The sequence below is a fragment of the Phalacrocorax carbo genome, unplaced genomic scaffold, assembly GCF_963921805.1.
Source record: "Phalacrocorax carbo unplaced genomic scaffold, bPhaCar2.1 SCAFFOLD_54, whole genome shotgun sequence".
Taxonomy (NCBI): Eukaryota; Metazoa; Chordata; class Aves; order Suliformes; family Phalacrocoracidae; genus Phalacrocorax; species Phalacrocorax carbo.
In genome coordinates, this window is record NW_026990395.1 from 267,498 (window position 1) to 287,714 (window position 20,217).

Genomic DNA, 20,217 nt, shown 5'->3' on the forward strand with positions numbered 1-20,217 from the left:
TGGTGATTCTAAACGAAATGGTTGTGTAATCTAAGCAATGAACGCTGTTCTATACCCACAGCCTGAAAGTCTTCAATATCTGTGTAGAGTAACTTGTTGGGCTTATTTCAAAGGAAAAATTGGGTGCTTATGTTCTGTGGGACTTGTTAAAATAAACCCTCTTTTTTCCTTCAGTGCTGGCTGACATGCTGTAGCGATGTATGGTGGGGTCACCTCTGTAATGCTTGTCAGTCATTTTATTCCTCCAGCTCTCATCTTTGAACAGTAAGACCATCCCCTCCATTGCTTAGGAATGTTCCCTGAACTATCTTTTTTCCCCTCTTCAAACCTATGCCTGCACCTGCATCCAGCTGGCGGCCGGTCACGAGTGCTCTTCCCCAGGGCTTGGTGTTGGGGCCAGATCTGTTTGATACCTTCCCCAAGCACCTGGATGAGCCGGCAGTGTGCCTGCGTGGCCAGGAAGGCCACCAGCATCCTGGCTTGTATGAGAAGGAGTGTGGCCAGCAGGAGTAGGGCAGTGATCGTCCCCCCCTACTCGGCGGTGGTGAGGCTGCACCTCGAATCCTGTGTTCAGTTTTGGGCTCCTCACTACGAGAAAGACACTGAGGTGCTGAGTGTGTCCAAAGCAGGGCAGCGAAGCTGGTGAAGGGTCTAGAGCACAAGGTTTAGTAGGGATCTTAGGAAAAATTTATTCACGGAAAGGGTTATGAAGCATTGGAACAGGCTGCCCAGGGAAGTGGTGGCGTCACCATCCCTGGAGGTATTTAAAAGGTGTGCAGACGTGGCGCTTTGGGACATGGTTTAGTTGTGGGGTTGGCAGTATCAGGTTTACAGTTGGGCTCGATGATCTTAAGGGTCTTTTCCAACCTAAATGATTCCATGAGTCTGTGATCTGCCTGTGCACTTTGCCCTCTCTATGTCTAATAGGTTCCTACACCTACAAGTTCTTACAGCAATAGCTTCTGGCTTCCCTTGTCCGTATAGACAGATGAACCTCCTCTGGTGTCTTTCATTACCTTGCAATAATGAGATGTGCATCTCTGGGTTTGCACATCCAGTGATGCTCTGAGCACATCTCTGAGCCGGCTGCAGTGATAACTTTCACAGCCTTTTGTTTGGGTGTGTGAATCCCCTTCCCTCTCTTCTTACTGGCCTTAACTTATGCCTGATGGGACAAAGAAGACACTGGCATGACTTTCGAGGCTATTTGTGTTTATTAGCTTTGACTTAGTCCTGAAGAGGCACCTTCCACCTCTTTTGTGGTGCCACCCTCTAACAACAGCGTGTTTAAATCTAATGAAAACCCTTTTGGATTTTCTCCACTTGTGTCATGATTCTGAGGAGAGTGCCTTCTAAAAACTTGTCAAAAACAAAAAACACACGTACACTGAAAAGGAAAAAAAAGAAAATAAAACAAAACCAAAATGACCAAAACAAAAACAAAAAGGCCCTTTCAGTCTCCTTTTTATGACGTGTGAGGCATGGAGAAATACTTGTAATTTTTCTGATGGCTCCTAATGAGCTTTTATCCAGAAACTATTCAAGTTGTAGGCACACAGGAGCTTCTGTTGGATGTGGACTGAAGTTAGAAATGAAGCTGGCTTCTGATTTATGAAACTACTTGATACCTTCAAGGGCAGTTTCAGCAGCTCACACAAGTGAAAGGGCCCAGGAGTTCATGATGAAACCCAGTAAAGCGTGGGAGGCTCCCTAAGCAGCACTGATGAATTCAACCGAGAACAGAGACACATTTTGCCAAATGACCTGTCTCCTGGTTCCCTGCTCTGTCAGGGTAAAGGATGCACCACCTGCTTTGCTCACATCTAGAGCATGCCTTCCCCAGAGGGGACAGACCAGCCCACTTCTTGAGAGAACTCGAGTGTAACATGGTCAATGTTTGATGTTCAACTCTTTGTTCCAATGTCCTGTTTGTTGGGTTTGGGCTTTGGTGTTTGTTTTGTCTGATAATTGTGTTCTTTCGTTCTGACTATGCCGGAAAGGAGCTATTTGAAAAACTTGTAATTGAGTCAAATCTGGAAATCAATAATGCCAGCTGCGTGATCGAGTGTATACGACAATTATTTGTATACTTTCTAAATGAAGCAATGTATGTTTTCCTAGGTTTTTTTTTTGTTTTGTGTTTCTTGCGGGTTTTTTTGCTAAATGTCTTGATCCACTCTTCCTGTATGGAAAACTTGATTAGCTGATAATTGTGTATTTTGTTTGGCTTAGGACGGATACAATTTGAACTTGAAAAGGGGGCCAGTATGACTGAAACCTCTCACAGAGGTGTAAATTTTCTATATTATTCTTAGTCAAGTGTTGCGTTTCACGAGTGATGTAACAGAATGAAGCCAAAATAGAAAGTGATGTTTTGAAAATATCAGAGATATCGTATTTTCTCCCAATAAGAAACAATGTCTTGTCTTTCACAGTCATATCTCCTGACACCAGTGTATCAGTCTTCAGCTGGCAAGTGAATACACGCGGTCAGGGAAAGCCATCTACTTATGTGGGTGTATTTGACTTTGACTGCTGGTATCATGCTCAAATGCCAGGCTCACTAAGGTAGATTTTGACAAAGTTGTTTTCAATATCCCTACCCATAATTCATTGGAAAGTCGGCGTTTAGCTTCTGCACTTGTTTTCTTTCAGGCCAGAAGAATCCCTTCAGGACTGCCCCTATTTTGCACGGTGGTCACTGGACACCGTCACAAGCATGACTTCTCCCAACCACATTTTGGATATTGTGGTGCAGGAGCGCAGCCTAAATTGGACAGTTCCTCCTTCTTATCCACTACCTGAGCAGTGTTTTCATCCAAGCACCTATAAATTTGGTAGGTGTTTCACTGCTTTGAATAGCGATAACCTTAAACCGAGCTCAAATGCCATTTATTGGTTCTCTTGTTCATTGGTTGTCACGCAAAAACCCAGGGAAACCAAAAACCCCCAACCCCCCACCAACCCACCTCTGATGACATTGTGCTGACAAAGCGTGTGCTGTTGTGACACCTGTCTGACAGTCGGCTGAGCCTGGGGGTTGGGTGCTTCTGTAACGCAGCCTGTGAAGTGGTGCTGGCTATCAAATGAAACGACTCTGGGCTGAAGCTCAAAGCACAGCACCTCGGTAGCCCCCGAGATACAATTTCTACACTCAGCCATTATTTTTCTGAAAAAGGCTGTAAGTGATGTGATGAGGAGAACGGGTACTCAGTTGTACCTTTCCAGATGTTGCCATGACAAAGCTGTAAACTGGTGCTACCATCACTGTGAGAGTGTGGAATGTTGTCCAACGTTCGTTGTCTCTGCAGATGGCACGTGCTTGCTGAGCTCTGGAGTTGTTCATATGACTTGCAGCGGGTTCCGGAAGGAGGTGAGCTTTTACTCTCTCTTTATTGAGAATGTCAAGAGATGGACCTTTCCTAAGCTTTCTGTGGCGCTGCTTTCAGTGTCAGAGGCCATTTCATGCTCCTCCTGCCCATCCACACGCGTAACTGCAATTGTACCCTGCCAGTTGTAGGCAAATGGTGATGTTTGCGGTCCCCTCTTGGGAGTGTAAACCCACCGTTGTCTCCTGTTGCAGCACGATCAGGGCCTGAATGTCTAGAAAGGAGCTCAGCGCTGCTCTAGGAGCAGGAAGAGAAAGTCGGGGAAAGCTGTTCCTTCTCTCTCATCGATGAGTGCAACTGCCTGCGTAGTCCTGAGTTCGGGTTCTGATCCCTGATTGACTTGGCAAAGGAGGGCAGACTGGAGAAAAGGAAGCATCGTTCCCTCAGAACAACCTTCCCCCCGTCAGTTTCTCAGAGCATTAGGTTCAGTGCAGGAGCTGACAATGGGGTGTCTCACTCGGATGCGAGTGGCTGCAAACATCCGCTTGCGGCGCTGTACACGATCGTTTGCTTCCAAGGCAGTGAGCTGCGGCAAGCACTTTCTGTTGGCAGCTCTACCTGATGACTTCCCTTCATCTTCCCTTCATCGGTCAGCTTTTCTGCAGCCTCCCAAAGCAGATCTTCACCTCTGTAGCCTTTGCCTTGTGCTACAGGCGCCCAAGTTACTCCTCTTGGACTGCCCTCTTGTTGCTGCAACACCTCAAGCACCTTTAGTTCCTGACACCCACCACCTTCTCTCTGCTTTCTCCCACCGTAGTGACTTCACCCCCCTCCTTCAGAGGTTTCCCATTTGCAGGGCACCAACCTTTCTCTCTCCTCTGAAGGACTTTCATGAGAGATGGAGCCTTTGTGATGAAGAACCCATCGTCACCCAGGCAGGCTCTAAGCGAAATGCTCAGCGAGCGAGTCATCAGGCAGTGGAGCACTTAGTAGGAAGGGGAGAGCGGTCTTTCCCTGCCCTCATCGTCCTGTCTACTGGATTCTCCACCAGACTGGTGGGGGTGCGTTGGGGCAAAGAGCACTTGTGCACAGCGTGGTGGCTAACATGGATTTCTTGGCAAGTGGACCTGGCCCATAGGCTGTTTGTTTTGCAAGCCTGATGTAGGCTCTTCCATTCAGATTGGGTGATCTGATGTCAGCTCCACTTTGGAAATAATTGGGAAATGAAGACATTTTTGAATACCCTTTGCTGAATTGTGACTCTATCATTCAGAGACTTGTTAGGCATTTGAGCAGGGATTGCTTGTGACTGTTAGTAAGGCAAATTTCAGAATTTGGGACAAGAAGCTTGGTTTGGAGTTTTGTTTGCCACCATAAGCCGTACTTGGTGTGTTTCCTTGTCTGACACCGGTTTTCTGAAAAAGATGGAAATCTCCCGTGTGTAACCTCATGTGTAGAAATGGCTTTGAATGTGATGATTTTACCTAGAAGGGAAAGATACTTTTGAATGTGCTTGAAAAAGCAAAGAAACAAGCCAACACAAAACAAAACCCCAGAGAAGGAAAATTTGGGCCCCTCAGGACAAGAAGGGCATGGAGTTGCCGGAGTGTGTCCAAAGGAGGGCACCAAAGCTGGGGAAGGGTCTGGAGAGCAGGTCTTAAGAGGAGAGGTTGAGGCAACTGGGGTTGTTTGGCGTAGAGAAGAGGAGGCTGACGGGAGACCTTATCGCTCTCTACAACCACCTGAAAGGAGGTTGTAGTGAGGTGGGGGTTGGTGTCTTCTCCCAGGTCACTAGTGATAGAACAAGAGGAAACGGCTTCAAGCTGCATCAGGAGAGGTTTAGATTGGATACTAGGAAAAATGTCTTCACTGCAAGAGTGGTCTAGGCATTGGAAGAGGCTGCCCAGAGAGGGGGTGGAGTCACCATCCCTGGAGGTATTTCAAAGACGTGTAGACGTGGCACTTGAGGGCATGATTTAGGAGACATGGTATTGTTGGGTTGACGGTTGCACTTGCTGATCCTAGAGGGCGTTTCCAACCTTAATGATCCTATGATTCTATGTTTCTGTGACCATTTCACGTGAAAGACGTATCAGAACAGCAGCTGCAATAAGCTACTCCTTAACAGTGCACGTCTGTGCCTGCCTGTGCATTGCCCGTCTGAAGGATGGCCACGGCATTAACACACAGTGTTTGAAGCGCCGGAAATTGAAACCTATTAGACCGTCAATGTTTCGCTTCTTTTCTGTCATTTTAGGAAATGACAACTTAATGTTTGGGGTGTCATAACTCCTTCTTGTCTTCATAGTCTGGGAAGCTGCTTGATCTTGGCTTCACTGCTTCCATGCAAACGTTGCAGAGCTCTGTTTGTTCTGTCCCCTTCATGCACCCCTGATGGCAAACTTCTCTGCACCCCGTGTGCCGTGGGCATAAGCAGGGCACGTTGCTGAGAACAGTTAATTGGAACGCAGTAAATGGAGACTATCATGCAGAGGCATGCAAGTAAAGATCAGAATTGGCCTTTGCTAAGTTGGCGTGTCAGAGGGAAGATTTCATGTGCTCCTCAAAGCAACAAGCAGCCCAGCCTGTGATGCCTGAGTGAGTGTAGAGTCAGGAACAAGCATTTACTGTTGATGGTGTCGATGTTGAAAGCAGGTAGGATTCTCCTTTTATTGTGTCTGTTACTTTCAGGAGGAGCAGTTAGACGCGGTCTTGTCAGCTGCTGCTCAGACAGGTTCTGTAGGACTTCTGACTGGCTGCATTAAGCTTTGGACATCTAAAGGGAATACTTCTTAGGTTGTTTTTACGTTGCATATTTTTTTCCGTTTGGAATTCTTGATTCATTTCTTTTTTGTTCTCTCTTTTTAAAGAGCTGCCAAGTTCTGCTGCTAATTTACAGTTTGCCCTTGACTGGACGTGGAGCAAAGTGATCTATACACAACACGAACTTGACGACATCTGTGAGTACTAGTGCAGTCACTCTGCAAACATGGAATCATTCTTTCCAGCTGAGCTTATTCAGGAATCTGCTGGTAGATGATCTTGCCTGCAGATCTTGAAGTGCACTTGGAAACTCTGAACTTGCTCTGTAGGCTAACGATTTCATACTTGCTCTTGAAAAGGTGTTGCGCTGTTTGACGGCTCCTGCAGCTCCACTGACGCGCAGAGGTTACAGGCTCTGCAGCACCGCCAGTTGCTTTTGAGCTCCCTAGAAAAGGTTTGTCATAGTTTTTGTAACTCTCTGGTATGTTTTATTAAGATTTGGAATGATGCTGGGGCTGTAATTGTGGAAAGAGGAGCTGCTGTTGGTTTTGCTGATTGGCAGAAAGTCAGCTGCAGCTGGGAGAAGGGGCTTAAATGGGAGAAGTTGGGGCTGCCACTTCCCAGGCGTTGGGTTCCGGGACAGAGTTTGTTGGGGAGCCCGTGCGAGTGGGTGGGGAGGCTGCGTTCAGAAGGAGCTGTGTAAGCAACTGGCTTGAAATTACAGCAAGGGAATGTGGCACTGCGAAAAATGCTCCCTTTGATTGTCAGCTAGCAGTGCGTGATTGCATGCAAATATTGGATTGTAAATTACTAAAACCAGAAAGGAGGCCTAAATGAGTAACATGTAAAGTGAGTTGCGTGAGTTTCTGTAGCTGTTTCTATTACAAATTGTTCTTGGCCTATTGAGGAGAAAAGAGAACGTCCCTTTGCTAGAGTAAACATCTCTGCTACGTGAAGAACTGATGTCTTATCCATGAGTGGATTTAACAGTTCAGGCTTTACTTTTTTTTAATTTAACCTTTAGAATCTTCTTCATTGTAGGGGTTGCTTGTGATTGTGGGCTTTTCCTTCAGATAAGGACGTGATATGGAGTGAAAAATGCAAAGGCAAAGATTTCTACCATGTGATTTTTCTACTTTCTCTCTAGTGCGATGAGGGGAGTTTTATAAAAATCCAATAGAAATTGCATACCAACAGTCCTCTCAGGCTTTTTTCATGTTTTGCAGACTTGACAAATAAGCTGGCGGTGACCAGCCTCACAGCTTTGTATGCACGAGTGGTCCCCTGGTTCTGCTGGTCCCGTCTCCTGCCCGAGGGCTCAGGTAAGCCTAAACTGTCCTGCATCTGTAGCAGGAGGTGCTTCCTATGAACACATGCTTAGCCGTGGTTTTGTCAATGTTTCATCAATACCAAGTCGTGCTGGTTCAGTGACAGCAGATGCTGAAGTTCTGCTGCTGAAATTGAGATTGTCCTGGTTTTTTCAACTACGTAGCATAGAATAATGCCAGCAGTTTCTGCCTGGGATGTTTGTCAGAAATAGCAATAAGCCTCTGACTGAAGGAGTTGCTCATGTCCACAGCTTGAAATACCTGGGATTTTAAACAAGTAACTCTTACAGCACCAACACTGGAATGCTTGATTTTACAGTAAAAGCATGACCTGCCTGTTTCGAACTTTTCATTGATTGCTTAGAGAAAAAACTTCAGCTTGGAAATAGTTCACCATTTGGATGGGTGATAAATTCTATTGTCAGCCTGAATTGTCTAATGCATGTTCACCAGACATGTATAAAAACCCATTCCCTTTGAGAATTGGGGGTTTTTTAATAACGAACTTTGGCTGACACTCTGTGTTCTGGATGTTACATCAACTGTAAGCTTGAACTGGCACTTGGGACAAGCAGGACTTGAGCCTTGTGCCTTAGGTCTCTTTTAGCAAAGGCAGAAAGAGGATTGGCTTCGTTCAAAGTCGGAGGCTTGCCTGTGCTTTTGATGCTGAGCTTGTATGTTCTTCTGTCTGTTTAGTCCAAAAGTGTAGGTTGAAAATGTGATGTGACTTCTTTAACTCCCTTCTTATTTATTGCCTGTAGGTGATGAGATGCGTTTCTGTAGACCGTTCTACAATTCTCCTCTGATTCAGAGCTACTGCGTGGCTCATCGACAGGAACTTGAGTGTTTATCAAGGTAAGACCTACAGGAAAGCTCTGGAACAGTTCCGCTGCAAATTCAGAGGTGGCAGCGTGTGGCTTTTCCATCAACAGCTGCATTTGCTACTGGAATGGAATGCCAATGGAACAATGCCATTGGAGGCGTTAGATTTGGGTTAGAGAATAGTCCTGGCATTCTGGTACTGTCACGTTTCCTCTGTTAGTCAGTAGGAGCGTGGCTGTTTCTGGCACTTAAAAAGCTTTGTTTACACTTCCTTTGTATTACAAGTAATGTGACAAAAAAGAAAACCCAAAATCTAAGAGGTCATTGCAACTTTTCCCTTAATAAGGGAGCTTTTAGGATGTCTAGTTGGGACTCCTTTAACAATTCACTATGATCTAATGAACACCCTTTATCGGACTCAGAAATGTCTTTCCAGTCGATTTCAAGTCACGATCATGCCTGTGTGTGTTTGTTCCTTTCTTGGACTCGTGGGAGCTTTAGCTGGTTTTGTTTTGGCTGGAGGAAATCCGCGACACTGAGAGGCTGGAATTAGTGATTTCCTCTGTGCAAATCCTCGCTACGTTTTGTTCCAGAGGCAAATGGGATTCTGACTGCCTGATGATCGATGGGATGGTTTCCCAGTTCGGAGAGCAAGTTGAGGAGCTGTGGCGGGGGGATGAAGGCGGAACTGGGAAATACCCACCTCCTAGTTTACGGGTGAGTGTTGTGTTCCCTGAAAACAGCCACCACCACCACAAACCCCAGCCCCAGCCCAGCCCTCCCCCAAAGCCAATCATTTCTCAGAGAGAGGAGTTTGTAAAAGCCTTTTCCCTTTTCATTCCAGGCACTGCTGGAGCTCTATTTGCTAGAAGGCGTTGAAGAAAGCCACAAACATGCAATCGTACCCCTTGGAGGTATTTCTATGACACCTTCAGTATACGCGCATCGGTGGTCTGAAATGTCTGTCACCTACGTGTTCGATGCATTTTCTAATTTATGCTTCAACCACAATGCAAGTGAAAACACCTCCTTTAGAATGACGTCATAGATGGAAGCATTGTTTTATTTCTTTGTACTGTGGATTTTTTTTTGGAATTTATAAAACATTTTGTTGCAAAGCCTTTTCTGATAGGAGAAAACAGGTTTACTAAGCAATGTTAAAGGTAGAAAGCTCCCTGAGATCTTCTCAAAATTTAGACCCAGTTTTTCATTTTTGCAGCACCCACACCTGTAGCAAACGGCTGCTTCCTCGAGCGATGCACTAAAAGAGAGAGAAGAGAAAAGTCATTGGGCAGAAACTGAATTTTTAAGCTGCTGAAATACACTGTGTTGCTTCTGTTGTTTGTTGCCTGACCCGAGAGGGGAGCCTAGAGAGCAAGGACTTTAAAAACTCTTGCACCCCGCAGCTCTCTGATGAGAATACATCCCTAAAAACAGCTGTCAGAAAGAGAAAGTGACACTGCCGATGAGTGACCCACGTGCTGGTTTAAACCCAGTTTTAATCATTCAGAGCTAAGCTGTCCTGTAAGGACACCGTAATTTCAACTGTTTTATATTCCCTGGAAAGGAGGGAAAAAGCCAACTGTAGAATTTGTTTGCTTTAATAATCAAGCATTGGCTGTTTGCATGTTTTGAATGTCCAGCTGGTGGCTCCAGTGACTAAAGAGAGAGCCTGAGTTTCCAACGGGACTGTTTAAATAGGGAAAGGCAACCTTTCTGAATGCCTGAGAGAAACCAAAGAGTCTGTCTTTCTGGCTATTTATTCAGACTGCAATTTTGTTGTCAGGACCTGACTATCTTCAGGTTACAACAGCATAAAATGGCAAGACTAAGACATGAGTATTTTCTGAGTCCTACCACTACTATATTCTTATTTCATTTTATGATTTATTAATATTATATCAAGAATATTAATAATATTATTTCATATGATAAATTGTTGGTCTTGCAAATTTATTACCCTTAATTAGATACCTGATATCAGACAATTTACTTGCTGCTTGACATCACGCATTCCTCTCCAAATAAAACAGAAACTTCAGTCATCATCATGTGGATGCTCATGTCCCCAAGAGTTGGGCCACTGAAGAACGTCGAAACAACCAGCAGGTGGATCGGGCTGCCAAGATTGAAGTGGCTGAGGTGGATCGGGACTGGCAGCATAAGGGTGAACTCTTTCGAGCTCGGTGGCCCAAGTCACCATGGCAGGTGGTAAAGCCCTGCTTTCCTGGCAATGGCTAAACACCTGCCTGCTGGTGGGAAGCAGTGAATGAACTCCTTGCTTTGCGCTGCTTGCATGCGCACCTTTTGCTTGAACTATTGAACTGTCTTTATCTCCACTCACAAGTTTTCTCACTTCTACCCTTCTGATTGCCTTCCCCATCCCACTGTGAGGATGTGAGTGAGCGCCTGTGTGGTGCTCAGCTGCCTACTGGGGTTCTACCACAGCAGTGACTCCGTTAGACTCGCTCCATCCCAGCACGCTCAGGTTGTGGCGCTCTGTTTCTTCTGGTGCCCTGTCCTTGCTGCCACCTTCTGCACATTTCCACTCTGTGCTCCATGAGCAAGTCCCTGCTCCTCCAGGCTGCCTGGCACAGCCCTTGCTTGACTTTCTGCCCACTGCAACGGGACATTCTTGTGACATGAGGAGGGGATCCCTGACAATCAGGCAGCTGCTTGGGGCATCCTTGTCCCTCCAGGATGGCTCCAAGGACATTCTTTAAGGAAGATCCCTGCACAAGCCCAGATCTGGTCTTCTCAAGTCCAGGATGGACTGCCACAGTTTGTTTTGCTCACTTGTATCAGAGTTTTCATCTCCATCGCCCTTTCTCTGCTCAATTCTGGCATGTCACGGCCCCTTAAGGGCCACAGTTGCCTTCACAAGGGTCTTGGGAAGGGTTGCCTGGGTCCCATGTTCTTCACTTGCAGAACAGCCTCTTTCTTCCATGAGGGCTGAGTCAGAGGCCCGAGAGGGGTAAGTTCCCTCCAAATCCACTGCTACAAGCATCAGCCCCAGAGGGCAGTGAGCAGCAGGAAGGAGAAGCAATGCAGTGGAGAATCACCTGGTGAAAAGAAGAGCTCTGGGGGTCCAGTTCTTGGGGTAGGGTCTCCAGGAATGAGATACAAAAGGAGTCCCAGCCATGACTCCTTCCCAGCCTGTTCCTGCTGGCTCCCTGGTGTCCTCTTTCACCAAGGGCAACCTCACACCTTTTCTGGAAAATCATCTCGGATTTGCACAGGAGCCTGCAGACCTGCCGAACCGCAGCTTCTCACATCCAGATAAAAATTCTTTTCCAGTTCTGAGCACAAACAGTTTTATAAACAGTTGGGAAAGGCCTCAACCACTTCCTTGTTTCTCATTGCCTTCCCTGAACGCTCTCTGCCAGCCAGACATAGTGCCCGGTGCTGCCTCCCAGCTGGGAGCCAGTCACCCTTCAGAAGAGGCCTGGGGCTTCCTGAATTGTCCGTGTGTGTCCTCCCACCTCCCTGGCTCCCTCCGGAGCTCTTAGGGAGCATTATTGTTCACAATAGGAGCCGTAGGACCATCTCTTCTGAAATGTTTCTCTCTTTATCTCTTCTGCGCAGGAACAATAAGCACAGAAGCGCCCCAAATACATCAGAAGAGAGTGTGACGTGCCAGTGAAAATCAGGGGAGCTTCCCTCAGGCTGGAGGCTTCCTGGCAAGAAGTGTCTCTTGAGAAGGGATCCAGCTGCTACCACTCTCTGCAGAGGGAAACCAGCAGTGTCCGTGCCACCCGAGGGCTCAGGGTATGAGTCCTGCAAGACCACCCTCCAGCTGACCCTTGCTAGAGAAGTACTTGAGGATGGGGTATCGTGCCTTCTCTTACAAACACTGATTGAGGTGGCACTGCCTGCAGTGCATTCCCAGAGTGGCTGCCAGAGATGTGTGGCCCCTGCCCTGCACCTCACAGCAGGAATGCATTGGAATCAGTGCTGCTGCCACTAATAACAGTCACCGTGCCATGTGCTTACAGATTTGGTTTTCTTCCTGATGGTGATGGTGATGGTGATGGTGAACTCCAGCTCTCTCATGTTATTCCTGTCACTCACTCTTACTTGACAAGGCAGAGGTAGTCTGTTGCAGGCCTAAGCAGGCCGGCCTCTGGGACAGAGTGAAAATTGAGTTGTTCTCTGAAGTTTCCACTTTCTCAAACGGCTTCAATAAGACTTTGTCGACGTCCTCACCTGATTCCAGGCACTTACCTCCTACCACGATGTCGCCCCAGCTGGCCTCTCCTCTGACCCTCACGCACAAGGGCTCACGCAGCCTGTCCCCCATCCCACAGAGGCTCTCCCTTCATCCAGGCAGCGCCTTCACACTGCGGGAACCCCCTCCTGGGCTTTCCTGCCTGTCTCTTCTGAAAAGGCTGTACCCCCATTGCAGCACCCCAAGCTGCGTGACCTGTCCCACCAAACCTCAGCAGGTATCGCATCAATGCCATGGACCTGTGAGAGCACGAGGGGCTCCAGCCCCTCCTCCCCGTGCCCCACGCTGAGAACGTTGGTGCACACGTGGGCTCTGTGCCAGCAAGGCCAAGCTCAGCCTTGTCAAAGCTTGAAGGCCCGAGACCCTGTGTGAGCAAAGGCTTTCCCTCAGAGCAGAGACGTGCTGCAGCGAGTGGCAGGCGGCAAGGTCAGGGTGAAAGGGGGGGCTCACAAGGACAGCAAAGACGGGTTCCCCCAATGGCTGAGAGAAACCCAGCTGGGCTCTGCAGCTCTGCCAGGAGGGGGCTTTGCTGTCTGTGGTGCCTCTTGCAGCCCCTGGGGCCTGTGGCAGATGCAAAGCTGATCTCCAGGAGGGCCAAGGGGCTGCTGAAACTGTACTTGGCGATGGGCATCCTGTGATGCAGGCACCTTGTGGAAATGCTTGGCCTGTTCCTTGAGTGTACCATCAGGGGTGCGAGCAAAGGATGGGGTGAGAAGAAGCAGCAGAGGCTAAGAGAGCTGGCACACGAGTGGAAACCCTGATGTGACGTGGCTCGTATTCCTGCGTTGCCGGCACCGACTGCACAGGCACGGGACAGACGCTGCCTCGCTGCAGTGGTGGGAACGCGTCACTTGCTGACAAGGGAGGTCTGTCACGTACCGACCGTGAACAGGGACAGCTGCCCGGTAGGGCCCGCACTGCCCTACCAGCTGCACGCTCCGGTTGTTCTGGGCAGCTTTGGTATCGAGGGAACACTACAGGCCTGTGTTTGGCCATGACATGCAGCAGCTGCACTGGGTGGGTGTAGGCACTTCAGGGAAGCCCATGAGAAACCTTCAGGTTCAGTCAGTGGAGACGGACAGCTGACAGACAAGAGGAAGGGAAAGCCTGAGCTGTCCCTGTGGCACAGGACTCCATTTGCTCCGATGAATACCTCTGTCAGCTGCCCTAAACATACTGAGGAGGGACAGGTCTCCCTGTCCTTAACACGGGCCTCTGCGGTCATTCCATTTGGGCCAAAGAATTGCCCACCAGCCCCCAAGGCGACGCCCCCAGAAGCTAACTTGTCCCTAAGAATTGATTCCTTGCAGTCTGCAGTCACCTGCACGTGTCTTGCACCACCTCTGGCACCTCAGATGTCACCAGGGATCTGCACCTGAGCAAACCACTCCTGGCCTCCATCCCCATTAACCAGCATGGATGCTTAGAGAAGGAGTTCACAGGTGACTTGAGGCAAGAAGAATCCCACATGCTGTGGGTCCGTGGGTGTGTGTTGGAGGAGCTGAAGCCACCTCCTGCCTGAGGGCTGCTAGGGAGAGCTGAGACGCCTGCATGAGCTCAGCTGGATCCCTGCCCCACACAGGGGAGGCATGACCCCCTTCCCGTCACTGCCATCATGTCCTGTCGGAGAGTGGGGCAGGAACAGGGGCTTCCAAAGGGCAACATCGACACCTCCCACAGACCTGCACACCCTGGTTGGGCAACTCCTGCTGCCGGACACAGTTTGTTCAGTGCTGAGAGAGGAACAGTCGGTGCTGGCATCAGTGTGCTTCCAAGTATATTCACAGCAGAGACCCTCCTGCCCCTCAGGAGCTGTCAGCCCTGGAGCCCCAGGGACACCTGGAGGGAGCCGCGAGGGGCAGAGAAAGGGCTGCCTGGGGCTGGGCCTCTGCTGCTGAGCTGGGCTGGGCTCCTGGGACAAAGGCAGCTGCTGGCAATGAGGCAGCGCTGCCGAGAGACAGCTCTGCCCAGGAGCAGCTCCTCTGCCAAGCGCAGCAGGGCTGAGGGCACTGCCTGCAGGCACCGAGGGCAGAGGAGCCGGGCAGGGAGAGGGGAAAGGCAGCCTGGGCTGGGGGGATGCTGGGAGCTGACTGCAGGGAAGGATCTTCACAGCCCTCTGCGTGGTAAGTCTCTGGGTGGAGGAGAATGTAGCTGGTGTTCTGGGAGGGATATCCAAAAGCTGCTGCATCCCACAGCATAGGTGACCCTTGAGGAGGACTCTCACAGCTGCCCTTGCACAGAGGAGGAGGACGTGATGAGGAGCAGCACTTCCCTGCGGCACTGTCAGAAGGACAGGGCACGGCGGCTGCCTTCGCCCGGGGATGCTGCAGGGCTTTGCAGGCACGTGTGCAGGCAGGGGTGCCCAGGGCTGTCCTTGCGAGCAGGGTCCCTGCGCCCCAGGGGTCTGTGTGCTGGGGCAGGGACTCTGCCGCCTGCCAGGCTCAGCACTCAGCCTGCCCGGGGAGCTCCCCACAGCGCTGTGGGGACAAGCTGTGGGTGGAAGGAGTGACCCTGGCAGGGCAGTGTCCTTCTGCTGTCCGGAGGGTGCTGCGTGGGTCAGGGCTGCTCAGGCTTCTCCATCAGCCTGAGGGCATTTGCAGAGGGTCATTTGAAAGATGGAAGTCAAGGTCGGGGGTTTCCTGAAAGGGTGTGAAAGAAGTCTGTGCTTTGTGTCTTCTCTTCCTGGTTGTCTGGGTGGGCAGTGGGAGATGGGAAGTTGTTTCTCTGCTCTGGCGTAGGCACTGAGACCCCTGTTCACGTTAGGACCTGTCTGAGCTGCTCCTTAGCCCCCGCACGCACAGAGCTGTGCCTGGGCAGTGCCCTGCTGCCAGGAGGTGTCTGCAGGGCAGAGCTGAGCACACAGCGGGTGGGACGGGCTCTCTGAGCACTGACAGGGAGGAGAGGTGGGGACAGAGAAAGAGGCCCTGGCCAAGGAGAGCTCTAGGCAACAGAAGGATGGGCAGGACCAAAGAGAGAATATTTCCCAGCAATGCCATGGGAGGAGGGACTCAGGCATCTCCCTGCCATCCCCTGCAGTGCAGATGCTGTCCCTGGAGCAACCCCTTGTCTCCCCCACACCCACAGAGCAGAGCCTGTGCTCTTAATACACTGGGGCCATGACCAGGAGTTGCCCTTCCAGTAGCCTGACCACCAAAGATTTGTATTTTGTGAGGCTGGCAGTGATCTCAGCCTCTCTTCAGGACGTAACAAATGTAGGCGATGGGAGTCTTTCCTTGGGAGGTGCTGCTGGGCTGCAGGCTGCCCCCCAGCAGGGCAAAGCTCTCCATGGCATCTCTGTGCTGTGCAGGAGCCCCATGGAGATGACGCCTCACTGCTGAGGCCATGGAAATGCTGCTGGGTGGCTGTATGTGGGCAGGTGTAATGAGCCCCCTGTGCCCCTGGCTGGGAGGGCAGAGCTGAGATCCTCCTCTCGTACGATGAGGTTTGGAGGGGTTTGGAGATCTGCACTCCGAAACTGGATTCCTCTGCTCCCAGCAGCATCCTGTTTCTTTTGGAGGGAACACCCGAGTGCAATAGTCCTCCAGCTGAAATACCTCATCTACTAGGTGGGTCACCTGGTCATAGAAGGAGATCAGGTTGGTGAGGCAGGACCTGCGTCTCATGAAGCCATGCTGGCTGGGCCTGATCACCTGGTTGTCCTGCACATGCATGGTGCACTCACTCAAGATGAACTGCTCCATATTCTTCCCCGGTACCAAGGTCAAGCTGACAGGCCTGTACTTCCCTGGATCCTCCTTCTGTCCCTTCGTGTGGATGGGTGTCACATCAGCAGTCCTCCAGTTACCTGGGACCTTTCCTGTTACCCAGGACTGCTGATAAATGATGGAGAGTGGCTTGGCAAGCTCCTCGGCCAGCTCCCTCAGCGCTCTCAGGTGGATCCCATCCAGCCCATTAAACATGTGATTGTCCAGGTGGAGCAGCAGGTCATAATCTCCATCCTCCTGGATTATGGGGGGGTCAGCACAGGGCAGCTGAGATCAGGGTTGATGCAAAGGCTGGCTGTCTTCACTTGGCACTAAGGGAAAGTCCTTTTGCCTCTCATCACCCACAAGATTCCACGTGTAGCAGAAATGCCAGGGATTTCTGCATTCAAAGTGCTCCTCACCTGTGGTGGGCAGCTGGAACAGAACACACAAACCAAAATCCCTGCAGCTCTGCTCTACACTCAGGTGAGTTGGGAGGGAAAATTCTAAAAAGTTCTTTGATATCATGATGGATTTAATCTGAGATCAACCCGTGTTCCTATTACCCGGTTGCAGTAGGACAGGACTTACTCATGCAGAAGGGCGGTTCTGTAAGAAATGGTATAGTTTTTTCTCAAAGAAGTCTGCCCTAACCTCTCACTTCCTTTATCTCCTTGTTCAGTGCTCCTCACCCAGAGGCAGCAGATGTCCAACAGCAGCTCCATCACACAGTTCCTCCTCCTGGCGTTCACAGACACGCGGGAGCTGCAGCTCCTGCACTTCTGGCTCTCCCTGGCCATCTACCTGGCTGCCCTCCTGGGCAACGGGCTCATCGTCACCGCCATCGCCTGCGACCACCGCCTCCACACCCCCATGTACTTCTTCCTCCTCAACCTCTCCCTCCTCGACCTGGGCTCCATCTCCACCACTCTCCCCAAATCCATGGCCAATTCCCTCTGGGACACCAGGGACATCTCCTACGCAGGATGTGCTGCACAGGCCTTTCTGTTTGTCTTTTTGATGTCAGCAGAGTATTTTCTCCTGACGGTCATGGCCTACGACCGCTACGTGGCCATCTGCAAACCCCTGCACTACGGGACCCTGCTGGGCAGCAGAGCTTGTGCCCACATGGCAGCAGCTGCCTGGGCCGGTGGGTTTCTCAATGCTCTGCTGCACACGGCCAGTACATTTTCACTGCCCCTCTGCCATGGCAATGCCCTGGAGCAGTTCTTCTGTGAAATCCCCCAGATCCTCAAGCTCTCCTGCTCAGACACCTACCTCAGGGAGGTCGGGGTTACTCTGGTCAGTGCCTGTGCAGCATTTGGGTGTTTTGTTTTCATTGTGCTGTCCTATGTGCAGATCTTCAGGGCTGTGCTGAGGCTCCCCTCTGAGCAGGGACGGCACAAAGCCTTTTCCACGTGCCTCCCGCACCTGGCCGTGGTCTCCCTGTTTATCATCACTGCCATGTTTGCCTACCTAAAGCCTCCTTCCATCTCCTCCCCACCCCTGGACCTGGTGGTGGCAGTGCTGTACTCGGTGGTGCCCCCAGCAGTGAACCCCCTCATCTACAGCATGAGGAACCAGGAGCTCAAGGATGCAGTGTGCAAACTGATGACTGGAAGTTTTTCTGAAGCAATTAGCTGTCCATGTCCTTATGCATAGCACTTATAATGTATGTCATTACAGTCTCAGCCTGTCTTATGGAGGATTGTTGGTTGTGGTGGGTGGTTTTTTTTCTTGCTTTTACTTATGATAATGTTGTGTGCAAAGAAATGTTATTATTCGTACCATTTCTAATTGGGAAACTAATTTTCTAGTGTTACTCAGAGTCTTGAAATGAGAGACATATTCTCTGTGCATTTAAAAAAATAAAGGACCCTGCAGCGACTTTTTTGTTTGGAAGACATAACATCTTGAAGAGAGGGAGGTGATTAGAGAAAGCCAACCTGGCTTCACAAAGGTCAAATTGTGCCTGGTGAATCTAGTGGCCCTCTGCCATGGAGTAACTGCATCAGTGGACAAGGGAAGAGCTACACATGCCATCGATCTAGACTTCTGTAAGCCCTCTGATATGGTCCCCCACAACATTCTTTCTCCTAAATTGGAGAGAGATCAATTTGACAAATGAACGTACAGGGACCGGGACTATTTAAGGTCTTCATCAATGACATAGTCAGGGGGATTGAGTGCACCCTCAGCAAGTTGGCAGATGACACCAAGCTGAGTGGGACAGTTGGTCCACTTGAGGGGAGGGATGCCATCCAGAGGGACCTTGGCAGGCTTGAGAGGTGGGCCTGTGGGAACCTCATGAAGGTCAACAAGGCCAAGTGCAAGGTCCTGCACCTGGGTCAGGGAAATGCCCACTGTCAGGAAAGGCTAGGAGATGAACGGATTGAAAGCAGCCCTGTAGAGAAATACTTGGGAATATTGGTGGGCAAATCTTGAACATGGGCTGGCAATGTGTGCTTGCAGCCCAGAAAGCCACGCATAACCTGGGCTGCCTAAAAAAACCATATCCAGCAGGTCGAGGAGGTAACTCTCCCCTCTGCTCTGCTCTCCTGAGACCCCACCTGCAGTACTGCGTCCAGCTCTGGGGCCCCCAGTACAAGAAAGACATGGACCTGTAAAAGCGGGTCAAGGGAGGGCCACAAAAATGGTGTGAGGGATGGAACACCTCTCCTCTGAGGAAAAGCTGAGGGAGTTGGGGTTGTTCAGCCTGGAGAAGAGAAGGGTCGAGGGAGACTGTATTGCCACCTTTCAGTACTTAAAGGGGGGCTATAGGAAAGAGAGGGAGAGGCTATTTAACAAAGCCTGTAGTGAAAGGACGAGGGGTACTGGGCTGTGTACCACCAGCTTCTCTGCAAGACTCATGGACTGGAAGGTCTGTTGTTCCACTCTCTTGGAACAGGCACTGAGGTGCTGGCTGGTTTCATGGCAAGGCCTCTCTCAAACACCTTGTAAAAGCCAGGGCTTTCAGGAAGATTGCGTACGTGAACTTTAGAAGGGCCTTAACATGGCCTCCGTGATACCCAGACTGGTGATAATCTGGACTAAAGAAGTAGCCGCTGAGGTGGGCGGGAGGTTGGCTGGATGATCAGGCTCAGATGCCATGGGTGGCACAGAGTCCTCCTTGCAGCCAGTCACTATCGGCATCTCTCCGTGACCAGCACTAAGTTCACCCTGCCTTGAGCAGGAGCGTTGGACGAAACAACATTCAGGTCTCTTCTAACCTGAGCTATTCTACGATTCAATGAAGCCTCTCCTTGGAGAGCTCTTGACGACAGCATAGGCCGAGGAAGGAGAAAAGACAGAGAAGCAGAAGTAGGGAGATAAAATATGCCACTATGCATTGAGTAGTTCTTCTGAGCAATGTTTCTCCGTTTGAACTCTTGGTAAGAAACGTACTGTGATAAGTGGGTGCATAAAACCGTTCATGTACTGAGAGACAGCGCAATCAGCTTGCTAGTGTATAGCCTTGGTGCTGTTAAGAAAACAAGTATCAAAAAGGTCATGAAAATTCCTAAAAGTCCTAGCAATGCTGGAGAGGAGGACTTTTTCAGCTATTCCATTGAGTTCTTTTCTGCAGAGGTTTCAAGAATTTCCTTCAATCTACATTCGCAGTTGGATTTGCTTCTCCACACAGAGGCTGCAAGTGCCCTGGGGTAGCTGAAGAAGCCGTGTGTGCCAAGGGATATGCTAGTCCTTCTGGAGCACGAGCTGCTCTGCAGGCAGAGTACCTCGGGGTGGTGGGGAGCATCACCTGCCTCCAGCACTGCCGGGGCGGCTGAGCCGGGACCTCTCCAGCACAGCAGCACGTTGTGCATGGCTGCTGGCTGTGAGGCCGTGCCTGCCTGGCCAGCAGTGGGGAGAGAGATACTTGGAGGTCTTCAGAGCCGTTACAATACAGCCCCCAACAAGATGTTAGTGTTAGGGATAGGGTTAGGATTTGGGGTTAGGGTTAGGGTTAGTGTTAGTATGAGTGTTAGTATTAGTTTTAAGTTTAGTTTTAGTGTTAGGGGTTAGGGTCAGGGTTAATTTTAGGG

General features: G+C 50.1%; 2 protein-coding genes across 2 annotated transcripts; both read left to right on the plus strand.

Moving 5' to 3' along the window:
• Window positions 1-2,445: 2,445 nt before the first annotated feature.
• Window positions 2,446-6,125, plus strand: LOC135311137 (protein ELYS-like). The gene is made up of 4 exons (XM_064440278.1): window positions 2,446-2,568; window positions 2,656-2,837; window positions 3,312-3,373; window positions 6,021-6,125. The coding sequence occupies exons 1-4, from the start codon at window positions 2,552-2,554 to the stop codon at window positions 6,123-6,125; spliced, it is 366 nt and encodes a 121-aa protein (XP_064296348.1). The 5' UTR covers window positions 2,446-2,551.
• A 10,506-nt stretch (window positions 6,126-16,631) lies between these two features.
• On the plus strand, window positions 16,632-18,062 carry LOC135311129 (olfactory receptor 14J1-like). Its single transcript, XM_064440270.1, has one exon. It carries the CDS (start codon window positions 16,880-16,882, stop codon window positions 17,834-17,836), a length of 957 nt encoding a protein of 318 aa, XP_064296340.1. The 5' UTR covers window positions 16,632-16,879; the 3' UTR covers window positions 17,837-18,062.
• The last annotated feature ends 2,155 nt before the right edge of the window (window positions 18,063-20,217 follow it).

Bases quoted from the DNA above. Each gene is read 5' to 3' on its own strand.
- LOC135311137 (XM_064440278.1), top strand. The intron at 2,838-3,311 runs GTAGGTGTTTCA...TTGTCTCTGCAG, and splicing joins TCCAAGCACCTATAAATTTG to ATGGCACGTGCTTGCTGAGC. The intron at 3,374-6,020 runs GTGAGCTTTTAC...TGTTACTTTCAG, and splicing joins GCAGCGGGTTCCGGAAGGAG to GAGGAGCAGTTAGACGCGGT.
- LOC135311129 (XM_064440270.1), top strand. From the start codon at position 16,880: ATGTCCAACAGCAGCTCCATCACACAGTTCCTCCTCCTGGCGTTCACA.